This window comes from Lucilia cuprina, chromosome 3 (assembly GCF_022045245.1).
Source record: "Lucilia cuprina isolate Lc7/37 chromosome 3, ASM2204524v1, whole genome shotgun sequence".
NCBI lineage: Eukaryota > Metazoa > Arthropoda > Insecta > Diptera > Calliphoridae > Lucilia > Lucilia cuprina.
The window spans coordinates 3507872-3521188 of record NC_060951.1 but is presented as its reverse complement, the minus strand read 5'-3'; the positions used below and the strand labels follow the sequence as shown (position 1 = coordinate 3521188).

General features: G+C 25.8%; 2 protein-coding genes across 6 annotated transcripts in view; both read right to left on the bottom strand.

Annotated features, from left to right (window-relative positions):
• Window positions 1-1470, bottom strand: part of LOC111688957 (ras GTPase-activating protein 1) — a 32569-nt gene extending 31099 nt beyond the window's left edge. Inside the window, exon 1 of the mRNA XM_046945928.1 lies at window positions 970-1470. Within this exon, the coding sequence (XP_046801884.1) occupies window positions 970-1036 (67 nt within the window). The 5' untranslated portion in view covers window positions 1037-1470. The remainder of the gene's footprint in view (window positions 1-969) is intronic.
• A 6066-nt stretch (window positions 1471-7536) lies between these two features.
• The window catches only part of LOC111688956 (probable E3 ubiquitin-protein ligase bre1), a 61428-nt gene continuing 55647 nt past the window's right edge, over window positions 7537-13317 (bottom strand). For all 5 annotated transcript variants that reach the window (XM_046947608.1, XM_046947610.1, XM_046947607.1 and 2 more), the window contains 2 exons: window positions 9702-10140; window positions 7537-8583 (listed from right to left, as the gene is read on the bottom strand). In XM_046947608.1, coding sequence (XP_046803564.1) covers window positions 7537-8583; window positions 9702-10115 — 1461 coding nt within the window. In that variant the 5' untranslated portion in view covers window positions 10116-10140. The remainder of the gene's footprint in view (window positions 8584-9701; window positions 10141-13317) is intronic.

The window sequence follows — 13317 nt, the reverse complement described above, 5'->3', positions numbered from 1 at the left end:
ACAATGTTATTATAATACATTATAATACGGTTATAATGCATTCTAAAACTATTATAACAGATTTTTGTACATTATAATAAAAAATGTTATGTTATAGAATTGTTATAATGATCTTAAATACATTAAAATAGCTATTAATATATTATAATTATGATCTAAGTTAATAAATAACAAATTGTGATACATTTTCAGCTTTTTCTTATAAAACAACTCTTAACTTGCTAAATTATTTGCAATAATTCGTTAATCTAGCAAATTTCTGTCAAAAATAACGATTTTTTTCAATAAAGCGATTTTTTTGCCGAAAAACCAATGGGCAACACTATTATTTGTTTGTCATCTAAAAACAGTTTTGAGCAGTCAAAAAAAGAAAACAACAAAAAACAATAAGAAAATAAATAGGAAATAATAATAAAGAAAAAAAAACAAAAATAATAAGAAACAAAAAAAAAAAGTGAATGAAATTATAGGAATTGAAGAATGACTAATATAATAATAAATGGATGGATAGATAGATGCTATGGAAGAGTTTTTTTTATAATGCTGTTGTTGTTGTTGGGTTTTTGCCCAATGCCTAATGACACAAAAAGATGAGGGTGCAGTTTAGCAAAAGAAATAGAAAAATTATTAAAGAAATTAATAAATAATTAAATAAATTATTTAAAATAATTATTTAATTAATAAATATCTTAGAGAACAACAAATTGTTTTTAAGGGTTTTCTTTTGAAAGTAAAAATTAACAAAGAGTATGCGCTGCTATAAAGTTACAGCGGCAGAACAGCCGCAGAGCTTTAACAAGAAAAATATGTGTAACAAAAAAAGCAACAAAAGAAAATAAAGGAAGACTGAACAAGAAAAAGCAAGAAGGAACAAAAAAAACACCGGATGGGGCACGACCCATATGAATCAAATGAAAAAAAAAAATGAAATATATGAAAAAAAATATCCAAATGAAATGAAAAACTTACCTCCTATACACAATGATTTTCTCCAGTGTTTTTTCCAATCTTTTAATTGTTTTTGTATATTTTGCATAAAGTTAAAGCACACACACACATAAAAAAAATTTCACACTTTTAGTACAATTTGTTATTTTTTCGCGTTAATTAAGCTAGCAGTCTGTGTAAAACTAATTATTTCTTTCTATTTCGTTTGTATATAAAAAATAACTCGCGCATGTAAGTAATAAAAAAGATATTTAGCCATAAATTTACTAAAAGACGTAGACAAAAGTATGCTGCCTTAGCAGCAGCAGCTGTGTTAAAATACTTTTACAAAATTTCTTTAGTTTTACTTAATAAATTTATGAAATTTTTATTTATTCTTATAAATATTTGTTTATTTTCCTTCGAAAACTTTAGCACACAAATAATTGTGTGAAAAATACACAAAAATTTTCACTTAAAAAACCGTCAGCACCCAAAAAAACACTTTTTTCTTTGCCGTCTTTAATCACTCTTCCGCTATTAATATAATTTTTTAAGCCGTTGGAAAATAATTGACACCGGCAGCGCAAGCAAATTTCGTTTAACGGCGTTGACTTATAGTACAAAGTATAGGCGCCGGTTAACATAACGACTTAATTTAAGTTTTTTCATATAAACGTTTGTATATTAATGTTCTCTACAGAAACCTGTCTCTATATAAGCTTTTTCTGTAGAAAATTGTGACAATACAGTTATTTTTATGAAAAATTGTTATATTAAAGTTTAAAATTTGCCTGTAAAAATTAAAATTAGTCAACTAACAATACGTGACAGTTGTTAAAAAGAAAAAGGTTCAAAATTTTTGAATCAAATAAGTTCTAAAGGTTTAGACTAAAATGCCCTAGGAATTTCATTAAGCCGGCTTAAGCCTTTAAGTCAAAGAAATCGGTGTCGGCGCAGCTTGCAAAATTTTGCTGTTCGCATTGAATTCTATCATTGCGCTAGCAGTTTCGTTAGTCAAATAAAAGCAGAGTTGTTTAAAAGGACGTTTATTGTGTCAAGTATGAAAAATAAACAACCCTGTCTAAAAGATTGACAATAAAACAGTGTTGTTTTGCAAAACACAGAAAAGTGTTGTAAAATGTTAATTAAACACAAGAACAATAAATAAAAACACTTTTTAACAAAATTCTTATTTAAAATAATAATGTAATTAATTGAAATTATAAAATTTTATAGTTTTCGCTTTATTATAACTCAATTATTAATAATTTACTGATTTTTCTATTAATATTTTTTGTTATTTTTAAAACCTGCCTTATCAAACTGCTTTATCTTTATTTTTTAATCATTTCATGCAGTTCTCACAAAACAGTGTTGTAAAACGTTAATTTATTAGAAAACTATTAAAAATGTAAAAAGTCGTTTATTTAATAAAAATTTAAAGAAAAATTGCAAAATTTAACAAATACCTTTAAGTATATTAAAAATTCTCCACAAATTTTCAAATTTCTTTAAAAAGTCAAAGAAAATTTGCCAAAATTTAAAATAATTTTATTTGAACTTAAAATTATTATTGTTTTAAGAAAAATTCTAGTAAAATAAAATAGATTTGAGAGCATTTATAAATTTCTTTAGGTTTAATTATTAAAATCTCAAATTTCCTTAAGAAATTAGTTAAAATTTCAAAATTTTCATTCTAACCTCAAAATTATTTTTTGAAATTTTTGCTTAAATTTAAATAAAATTCTATAGAAGTAGTAGTTAAATCATTTGCAAAAAACTTTAAACATCAAAATCTATAATTTCCTTTAGAAATTATGAAAAATTTTAAAATTTTCATTCTAACCTCAAAATATTTTTTTTAAATTTTGCTTAAATTTAAGTAAATTTGTATAGAACTAGTAGCTTAAATCAATTTCTAAAGGCTTTAAATATCAAAATCTATAATTTCCTTTAGAAAACAAGCAAAATTTGAAAATTTTCATTCTAACCTTAAAATTATTTTTTGAAATTTTGCTTAAATTTAAGTAAAATTGTATAGAACAAGTAGCTTAAATCAATTTCAAAAGGCTTTAAATATCAAAATCTATAATTTCCTTTAGAAAACAAGCAAAATTTGAAAATTTTGATTCTAACCTCAAAATTATTTTTTAAAATTTAGCTTTAATTTAAGTAAATTTGTATAGAACTCGTAGCTTAAATCAATTCCTAACGGCTTTTAATATCAAAATGTAAAATTTCCTTTGGAAAACATGTAAAATTTTAAAATTTTCATTCTAACCTTAAAATTATTTTTTGAAATTTTGCTTAAATTTAAGTAAAATTGTATAGAACAAGTAGTTTAAATCAATTCCTAAAGGCTTTAAATATCAAAATGTAAAATTTCCTTTAGAAAACATGTGAATTTAGAAAATATTCATTCTAACCTTAAAATTATTTTCGAATATTCGCTTAAATTTGAAAAAAAACTAAGTAAAGCTAGTAGCTTTAGACAATGATAGCAGGTTTGAGTCATCAAAATCTTCAAATTCTTGCAAAATCGAATGAAATTTAAAAAAATAAAATCACATTTTATTAATTTAGTTTTTTATACTTTTTTACACATTTTTTCTTTATTTAAATTAATTAAATTTAATATATACAAAGACTAGACAAAAAATACATTTAAAAAAATTGTTACAATTTGTGTTTACATTTAAGTTTTTTCTTGTTTTTGGTTTAAAATATTAAATTAAAATTAAGTACACGAAATAAAAAGTCTTATAACAAATTAAGTAAAAAAAATCGCTTTAACAATAAAATAATAAATTAGTTATTATAAAAAAAACAATATGGCAAGCTTAATTTAGGAAAATATTAAAAAAAACTTAATTTAATATTTGGTTATTTAAAAAAAAATAAACTATTTGTTTAATAATTTGTTTATTTGGCATAAAATTAATAATTTCAATAAAATTCAGAAACAAAATTTTGTTTTAAGTAAACTTTAAATATTGAAATAAAAAGGACTAGATTAGGAACCACTTGTAATGTTTTTTGTTTGGAGGGGGGGGGGGGGGGGGCGCGAGGGGTGTAAGGTTAACATTTTTTATTTTGTACAACATTTATATTTATATATATTTAACTTAAAATTAACTTATTTTTTAAATATAATTTTTATAAGAAATTTGCTTAATTATAAATTACAAAATTAGATTAATTTTAAAAAGAAACTGAAGAGCTTTTTTTTAAAGAGTAGAACTTTTAAAATAAGACATTTAAAAGATTAAGCACGTGCTTTTATATGAAAATATTAAAAATTTCAACATAACCTCAAACCTTAAATTAAAAATAATCAAGAAATTATAATGAAAATAAGTAGAAAACATAGTCTTCCTCATATATTTCTCATTTTAAGTCTTAAAAAATGTAAATTTTTAGAAAAAATTAAAAAAATTTCAACTTAACCTTAAAATTTTTCAAATAACCTCAAAATAATTTTTAAAATTTTCTCATAAATTTAAGTAAAATTAGCTAAAACTAACAGTTTACAACAATTTCTTTAGGTTTTAAGATTTAAATCATAAAATTTCCCTTTAAAACTTAAAAAAAAAACAAAATTTTCATTCTAACCTCAAAAATATTTTTCAGAAAAATGCTTAAATTTCATCAAAACTGTTAAGAAATAAAAGTTTAAATAAAATCTAATTATATTACAGTTTTAAAAATTTAAATTTTCTTTAAAATTCCATAAAAAATTTAAAAAAAAATTCATTCTAACCTCAAAAATATTTTTCTGAAAAATGTTTAAATTCAAGCAAAATTGTTAAAAAAAAATGAAAGTTTAAAGAAAATCTAAACATATTACAGTTTTAAAAACTTGAGTTTCTTTTAAAATTTCAGAAAATTTTTAAAATATTCATTCTAACCTCAAAAATATTTTTCTGAAAAATGTTTAAATTCAAGCAAAATTGTTAAAAAATGAAAGTTTAAATAAAATCTAAACATATTACAGTTTTAAAAACTTGAGTTTCTTTTAAAATTTCAGAAAATTTTTAAAATATTCATTTTAACCTCAAAAATATTTTTCTGAAAAATGCTTAAATTCAAGCAAAATTGTTAAGAAATGAAAGTTTAAAGAAAATTTTAACATTTTTAAGACTTAAAATCAGTTTTCTATAAAATTTTCTAAAAGATTTTGAAATTATTAAAATATTATTGAAATTTCTTGATTTATTTTGAGTTTAAGTTTTGAAATTTACTTTTTCTTTTAAAATCTAACAATTTCTCATAGTTTTGTTGTTAAATTTTTAATTTTTGTGTTAAAATTTCTTATATTTTTGTTATTTGTTTAAAAAAAAAATTGTGCTTAACCCTTAAATAGAGTTTTGAATTTAAAAAATTGTTTTTGTTTTTTTAGTTAATTTAAAATTTTTAGCTATTTTTCTTTAAATTTATATACATTGAAGGCCTTAGTTGTTAAAACGAAATATTTTTATGAAACAAAATTATTTGGTTTTGAAAAAACTTTTAAAACTAATTTTTTTAAAATTGTATCTAAAAAATTTGAGAAATTTGAAAAAAATTTGTGTTTAAGGTTTTTTTTGTAAGATTTTGTTGGTAGGTATTCAAATTTGTTAAATTTTAAAAAGTTTTCAGTCTTTGATTTGAAAAAAATTGTGAAAGAGATGGCAACACAGCAACAGTTTTTACTGGGTAATGAAAATTTTGACAGATAAGTCGTTTATATAACCGACTATAGTTTATTTTATGGTCTGAATTATAATCTATTCATAAGTCTGAACAATTGTCTCGATTAGATGCCCGGACAATAGTTCAGTTTATATTCTAACCTTTAGTTTGAAATATAGTCGATTATATAGTGCGGATGATAGTTCAGTTTATAGTCTAATGATTAGTGTGAACTATAGTCTATTATAGGGTCAATAGTTTGGCAATTGTCTGGCCTATTGTCCGACTAGTATTATCTATGATCTCATCTATAGTCTGGACTATTGTCTTGACTTAGTTTTGATTATAGTCAGAAATAGTGTCTTCTATCTTTTGTCGTTAAATTACAGTCTAATCTATAGTTTATTGTGCCGTCAATAGCACAGTCTACACTGGACTATTGTCCTAACTATAGTCCGCCCTTCGGTTAGTTTATAGTCCGAACTATAGCCTATTCTATAGTCAATAGTTTAGTCTATAGTCTGAACTATATTACAGTCTGTAGTCTAATCTATTGTCTATTCTATAGTCATTAGTTTAGTTTATAATCTGGACTTTAGTTTGATTTATAGTCTTGACTATAAGCCGAGACTATAGCTTAGTCTATAGTCTCGGCTAATGTTTAGTTTATAGTCTAATACTTAATAGTTATGTTTATAATCTAGACTACAGTTTAGTCTATAGTCTGGACTATAGTTTAGTCTATAGTCTGGACTATAGTTTAGTCTGTAGTATAGACTATATTTTAGTCTTTAGTATAGACTGTAGTTTAGTCTATAGTCTGGAACTATAGTTTAGTCTATAGTCTGAACTATAGTTTAGTCTATAGTCTGGACTATAATCTACTCTATAGTCTAGTCTATAGTCAACTCTATAGTCTAGTCTATAGTCAACTCTGTAGTCTAGACTATAGTCAACTCTATAGTCTAGATTACAGTCTACTCTATAGCATAGACTAAAGTCTTCTCTATAGTCTAGACTATAGTTTTCTCTATAGTCTAGACTATAGTCTAATCTATAGCCTGTTATTTTCTATTGCTTTGCTCGTGTGTGTGTGTGTCTAGACTATAGTCTACTCTATAGTCTAGACTATAGTCTACACTATAGTCTAGACTATAGTCTACTCTATAGTCTACACTATAGTCTACTATAAGTCTAGACTATAGTCTACTATATAGTCTAGACTATAGTCTACTCTATAGTGTAGACTATAGTCTAGTCTATAGTGTAGACTATAGTCTATTCTATAGTGTAGACTATAGTCTATAGTCTAGGCTATAGTTTACTCTATAGTCAAGACAATAGTCTAAACTTTAGTCTTCTCTATTGTCTAGACTATAGCCTAATCTATGGCCTGTTCTTTACTATTGCTTTTTTCGTGTGTTGTTGTTTTTAATCTCTCTTACTCTTTGGTTCTTTCTTCTAATTCGTTTTTAATAATTTAACTTTCTTTAACTTTGGTTTATTACTAACTACCTCCTGTTTCCCTTGCTCATTATTTTCCTGTATAATTTCATGCCATTTAATAGACTGACTAATGTCTACTATTAAATTATTAGTGGAGCTGCTGCTACGCAATCTTTTACTCACAACTAATTCGGGTTTTACCTGTACAACTTCTGCGGGACTAACATGCTGTTGTTGTTGTTCTTGTTCCGTTGAAGTCATACCATCTTCCATTACATGTTCTTCTTCATCAAAATTTTCATTTACTTCTAAGTGATGTTCTTGCTCTTGTGCCTGCTCCTCCTCGTCTTCGTCATCATCATCATCATCTAATTGTATAATTTCATAATTTAAAGGTTCTAGTAGATTGGGTGTCGATTCACGACTTGCGTTCGTTTCAGGAGGCATTTCTTGTGCCTCCTTTTCAACTAACACCTTTTTCTCCTCCTCCTAGCTGGTGGAGGAGGGTGTCTGCACACCATTCGCTTTGCCGGGGAAATGACACATACATGAAGGATTGGCATTATGGCCGGGATTCTCATCTAGTTTTTTGGTTAATTTCTTCCAGTAATCGATTTGTGCATTTAACAGTTCTATTTTCAATTTACGTTCCTCTATGCCCAGCATAAAGTAATCGTTTTGTGCATTCTTTTGGGAGTGACTGTTGGGCGTGGAGGTTTGTCTCTGCTGGCCGTAATGTTTGTGTGGGGTAAAGGGACTGCTGGCACCATTGATATTAAGCAGTAACTGTTGGGTGGCATTTGAATGGCTATTCAAATGTAAATGTTGTGCTGCTGAGGGTGGTTGTGTGGGTACAGGATTGTTGTGCTGTTGGCTGGCTCTCTGTAAAGTGGGCATGCGTGGATTGGTATCCAAAACATTGTTATTATGATTAACCGCACTTAAACCCAAACCATTTAACAGCAACTGCTGTTCAGCGCTAGTTTGTCGCAAATTTAAAGCCTGGCCTGCTGCAGAGCCATTGTTGTGAGTTATACTTAAAGCTGAATTAGTTGAGGGTCCATTATTATTGTTACTATTATTGACAGCATTCTGTAAAGCTTTCATATTGGCCATACTACCTATACTACCCACTCTTATGCCACCTATATTCTGTATAGTTATCTCCGGCTGCTGTGAATGATGCAGCAAATGTGCTGGCGATTGCTGTAGTTGATTTTGTGCTGTTTGTCCAGATGATTGTGCAGATTTTTGTGTTTGTTGCTGTTGTTGTTGCAGCTGCTGCTGTTGCTGTTGGTTTTGTGTTTGTTGTGGTGTGCTAGTAGGTTGTCTTAAGTCTGTTGCAAATAGCTCTTCATCTTCTTCTTCCAGACAAACTTCTGGTATATCTTTGGGACTTAAGCAGTCATCATCATCTTCATCCATAGCTTCACCACTGTGTGATTGTTCATTATCACTGATATCTTCGGATTTGATAACAATTACATCATGATCCATTCCATCGTAATTGAGTACGGGATGCTGTAATAAAGGAAACTGTAAAAAATTTATTAATTTAACTGTTAAAATAAAGCAAAAAAGGAAAATCATTATTTCAATTATAACCTCAAACTTTTTTTTATTCTAACCTCAAAAATTTTTTTTCTTAATTTTGACCGTAATACTATCAAAATGGGTATCTTTAAGTGTGTTTTAATGAGCGTTACAATATTTAAACTTTTATTTCAAACTTTTCTTAGAAAAATATTGAAAAAACTAAATATTTTTAAAAATTTTCACTTTAACCTTAAAAAAATTGTTAAATTTGACAGAAATTACAACAAAATTGTTAGCAAATGGTAGGTTTTTAAGAGTTCTACTAGATTTAAGCTTTAATTTTGAACTTTTCTTAAAAAAATATTGAAAAAATTAAGAATTTTAAAAAATTTTCATTCTAACCTCAAAAAATTTTCTTAAATTTGAGGTAAATTCTTGCAAAATTGATAGCATTTGATAGAGTTTTAAAAGTTTTAATAGATTTAAGCTTTAATTGAAAATTTTTCTTAGAAAAATATTGAAAAAATTAAGTATTTTAAAAAATTTTCATTCTAACCTCAAACAAAAAAATTCTTAAATTTGACAGAAATTCCAACAAAATTGATAGCAATTGATAGAATTTAAAGAGTTTTGTTAGATTTAAGCTTTAATAAGAAACTTTTCATAGAAAAATACGAAAAATTTTAAGAATTAAAAAAAAAATGTTCACTCTAACCTCAAACAATTTTTCTTCATTAATGACAACTTTTTCTTAGAAAAATATAAAAAATAGGAAATTTTTAAAAATTTCATTCTAACCTAAAAAGAATTTTTAAAATTTCAATGAAATGAAATTTTTTTTAAAGATTTTAAGAAATATTAAGAGAATTAAGCTTAAAATGTCTAGTTTAAAAGATTTCATGAAAATTGTGAAAAATATTTTGTAATATTTATTGAAAATTTCAAAGATACTTTATCTAGAAACTAATAAAACAATACACTTGCCATGGCAAGAGATAATTTCATTGTGCTCTATGTGTATATATATGTATATATAACGACTCAAAGCCCGTTTGTTATCTATTTAACTAAAACTTTCTTATCAATTTCATTTTGGGGTATTTCAAAACAAAACTTACCTTTGAATCATCATAATCATCATCATACTTCTGGCGACCACCACCACCGCCACTGCCACCATTACTATAACCATTCGGTGACATTTGTTCCGAAATATATTGGGCCACCGATTCCTGTTGCGATATGGTATTGAGTAAATCCATAAAGGTGCGATTACCTTTACCCTCACCGCACAAATCCTTTTTCAGTAATAATTTCATATTTTTATATAACTGACGTAACTGTTTCGACGAACGTTGATGATAGACACGAGCATTAAACTCTTTGGCTATTTGACGCCATACCTCATCCTTTTTACGATTCGATTCAGCATCGGTGCGTTTATTTTCAATGATATCTTTGTATTGGGCCGCATAACCCAAGACCATATTACGCTCCCGTTGTGTATAACGGGGAGTTTTTTCCATTTTCATTCGGCTGGGGAGAGACGTCGTGAAGCTGTAATTGAGAGGGTGGAAAAAAAACCAGCGTAATTTTTAGATTTTCTTTAACAAATTTTTTTTAAAGTCTTTCGTTTTGTTTTGATCTTGTCAAAGCCTAAATTTGAACTGAAACTCAAATTTACCCCAAGAGCTAGAAAAACACAAAGTAAGAATATGAAAATAAAAAAAATATAGAAATAAAGAGCTAGCTGTAAACACAATTAAACTATATATAGAAACAACAACAACAAATACAAACATATACTCAGGTTTTTATTTCAAGTGCGTTTTTATCATAACAGTTTATTTTCAATTACCTTTAAAGGCTCTCTTTAATAAACACAAGAACACATATATACTATGACTACTACCACTCACTCTCTCTCTTTCTTTCATAGTTTTGTTTCCCTTAAATCATTTGCTCCTACTTAACGGTAAATTCCCTCCCTTTTGAAAACACAAAACAAAAACAAAAAAACTAGTGTTTATATTAATCAATCACTTTCCTCTTAAACTGTATTTTACTGTTTGTTCTTAGTGTGTGTGTGTGTGGGGGGGTTTTAAATAAAAACTCGCTGATAAAAAACTGTTGTTCTTTTTCTCCTCTCTATGTTGTACTCTTTTCTTGTAAAAAAGTTAATCACTCAGTAAAATTAATATTTTACCTTTATTTTGATATTGTTTAATGATAACATTTCATATAACTCATGTTTTTGTTGTTTTTGTTGTTGTTGTTGTTGTTGTGATAAGCTTACTCTTTTGAAAGAGCTTCGCTTTAATTCTAACGTAAAAAAAGAACTTACCACTTAGAATTTTCTATAAATATTATCAAAAAACCAATATGGAAAAAAATGTAACAGTCATCTGTGAGCTAATAAAGAAAATGTTTTAGATTTCTATAAAAAAAATCTTTAAAAACTTCAACTTTGAGGAAAAATTCGGCAAAAATTTAATAAAAACGCAAAAATCTCTACCTAACCTTAAACTTAGTTTTAAAAATATTCCCAAAATTCAAACAAAATTATAAGCATTCTATAGCTTATCACAATTGTTATAACATCGAAACTTAAATTTTGCCATTTTCCTTAAAAACTTCCATAAAAATGCAAAATTTTCTTTCTAACCTTAAAAATTGATTTTTGAAATTTAGCACAAAATTGAAGAAAATTAAAAGCATTTGATAGCTTATGTCATATATTAATCTAAATAAGTTTAAATTTTGCCATTTTCCTTACAAAATTCTTTTAAAAAAGCAAAATTTTCATTCTAACCTCAAAATAAAATTTTTGAAATTTTGCACAAAATTCAACGAAATTAAAATCTTCAAATAGCTTAAGCTATATATTAAGCAATTTAGGTTTCAATTTTGTCATTTTCCTTAATAAAATCGATAAAAATTCAAATTATTCATTCTAACCTCAAAATAAAATTTTTAAAATTTTGCACATATTACAACAAAATTAAAAGCATTTAATAGCTTTAACCCTATCTAAAGTAATTTAAGCTTCAGTTTCACAATTTCTAACCTCAAAATAAAATTTTTGAAATTTCGCTTAAAATTGAAGAAAATTAAAAGCATTTAATAGCTTTAACCGCATCTTAAGCAATTTAAACATCAATTTTGTCATTTTCATTCAAAAATTCAACAAATTTTCAAAATTTTCTTTCTAACCTCAAAATAAAATTTTTGAAATTTTGCATAAAATTCAACAAAATTAAAAGCATTTAATAGCTTTAACTCTATCATAAACAATTTAAGCATCAATTTTGTCATTTTCAATCAAAAATTCAACAAATTTACAAAATTTTCATTCTAACCTCAAAATAGATTTCTGTAATTTTGCACCAAACTCAACAGAATTAAAAACATTTAATAGCTTTAACCCCATCTTAAGCAATTTAAGCTTCAATTTTGCCATTTTAATATAAAAATTCAATAAAATTAAAAAAATTTTCATTCTAAACTCAAAATAGATTTTTGTAATTTTGCACCAATCTCAACAAAATTAAAAGTATTTAATAGCTTTAACCCCACCTTAAGCAATTTAAGCTTCAATTTCAGCAATTTTCATTCAAAAATTCTATAAAATAACAAAATTTTCATTCTAACCTCAAAATAAAAATTTTAAATTCCTTCTAAATTCTAACGACATTTAAACTAATAATGAGATTACTAAATATATAAAGCAGTTTAGACATGAATTTTGTAATTTTCATTGAAAAATTCAATAAATTTTCAAAATCTTCATTCTACACCGATTCTAACAAAATTAAAAGCATTTATAAACAAATTAAAGTAATATTTTTTTCTCTTACTTTGTTTATAAATATTTCAAAACCTAGTTAGTAGTTACTTTTGTAATAACTCTGAATAAAAAGTATTTTTTTTTTTTTTTTGATATCTAATCTTATGTTTTTTTAACTATAGATTAGAACTGGGTCTACTATAAAAGTTATACAAACATTAATAGACTAATATTAATTAAATAAAATAAATGTGAAATATTTAGGTACAACAAAAATTAAACAGGAGATAAGAAATCCCCCATTTCAAACAACAACAAAAACAACTAAAAACACAGCACAAAATTAAAGCTAAAACACTGAAAAAACCCTAAAAGTTAAACATAGATTTAAACGAAAACAAATAATAAGCAAGTGTAATAGATAATTGCAGGAAAGAAAGAACGAAATAACAAGAACAATTTGAAGTCTTGTTGAAGTAAAAAAAAAAAACTATAAATAGGGTAAAACAAGCAATACCACCCAGAGTTAAAGTCATCAACCTGACTCATAAACAAACCCCAACCAAGAAAAACTGAAAATAAAACCAAAGAGAGAAAGTGCATAACATGTGAGAGAGGGAGAGTAAAAACTATGGCAAACAGACATGGAAATTTTGAAATAGTTAGCACTAACATTTAACAAAATGAGTAGTTTCAGAGGAAGAAAAAAGACTATACTATAGACTAGACTATAAACTATAGACTAGACTATAGTCTATTTTATAGTTTAGTCCATAGTCTAGTTTATAGTTTAGTCTTTAGTCTAGTATATAGTCTAGTTTATAGTCTAGACTTTAGTGTTTGTTTGAAAAGTGTTTTTCTGTGAAGTGTTAGTTCAACAGGCACCTCAGCCTAGTCTATTGTCTAGTCGATAGTCTAGTCTTTAGTCCAGTATATAGTCTAGACTT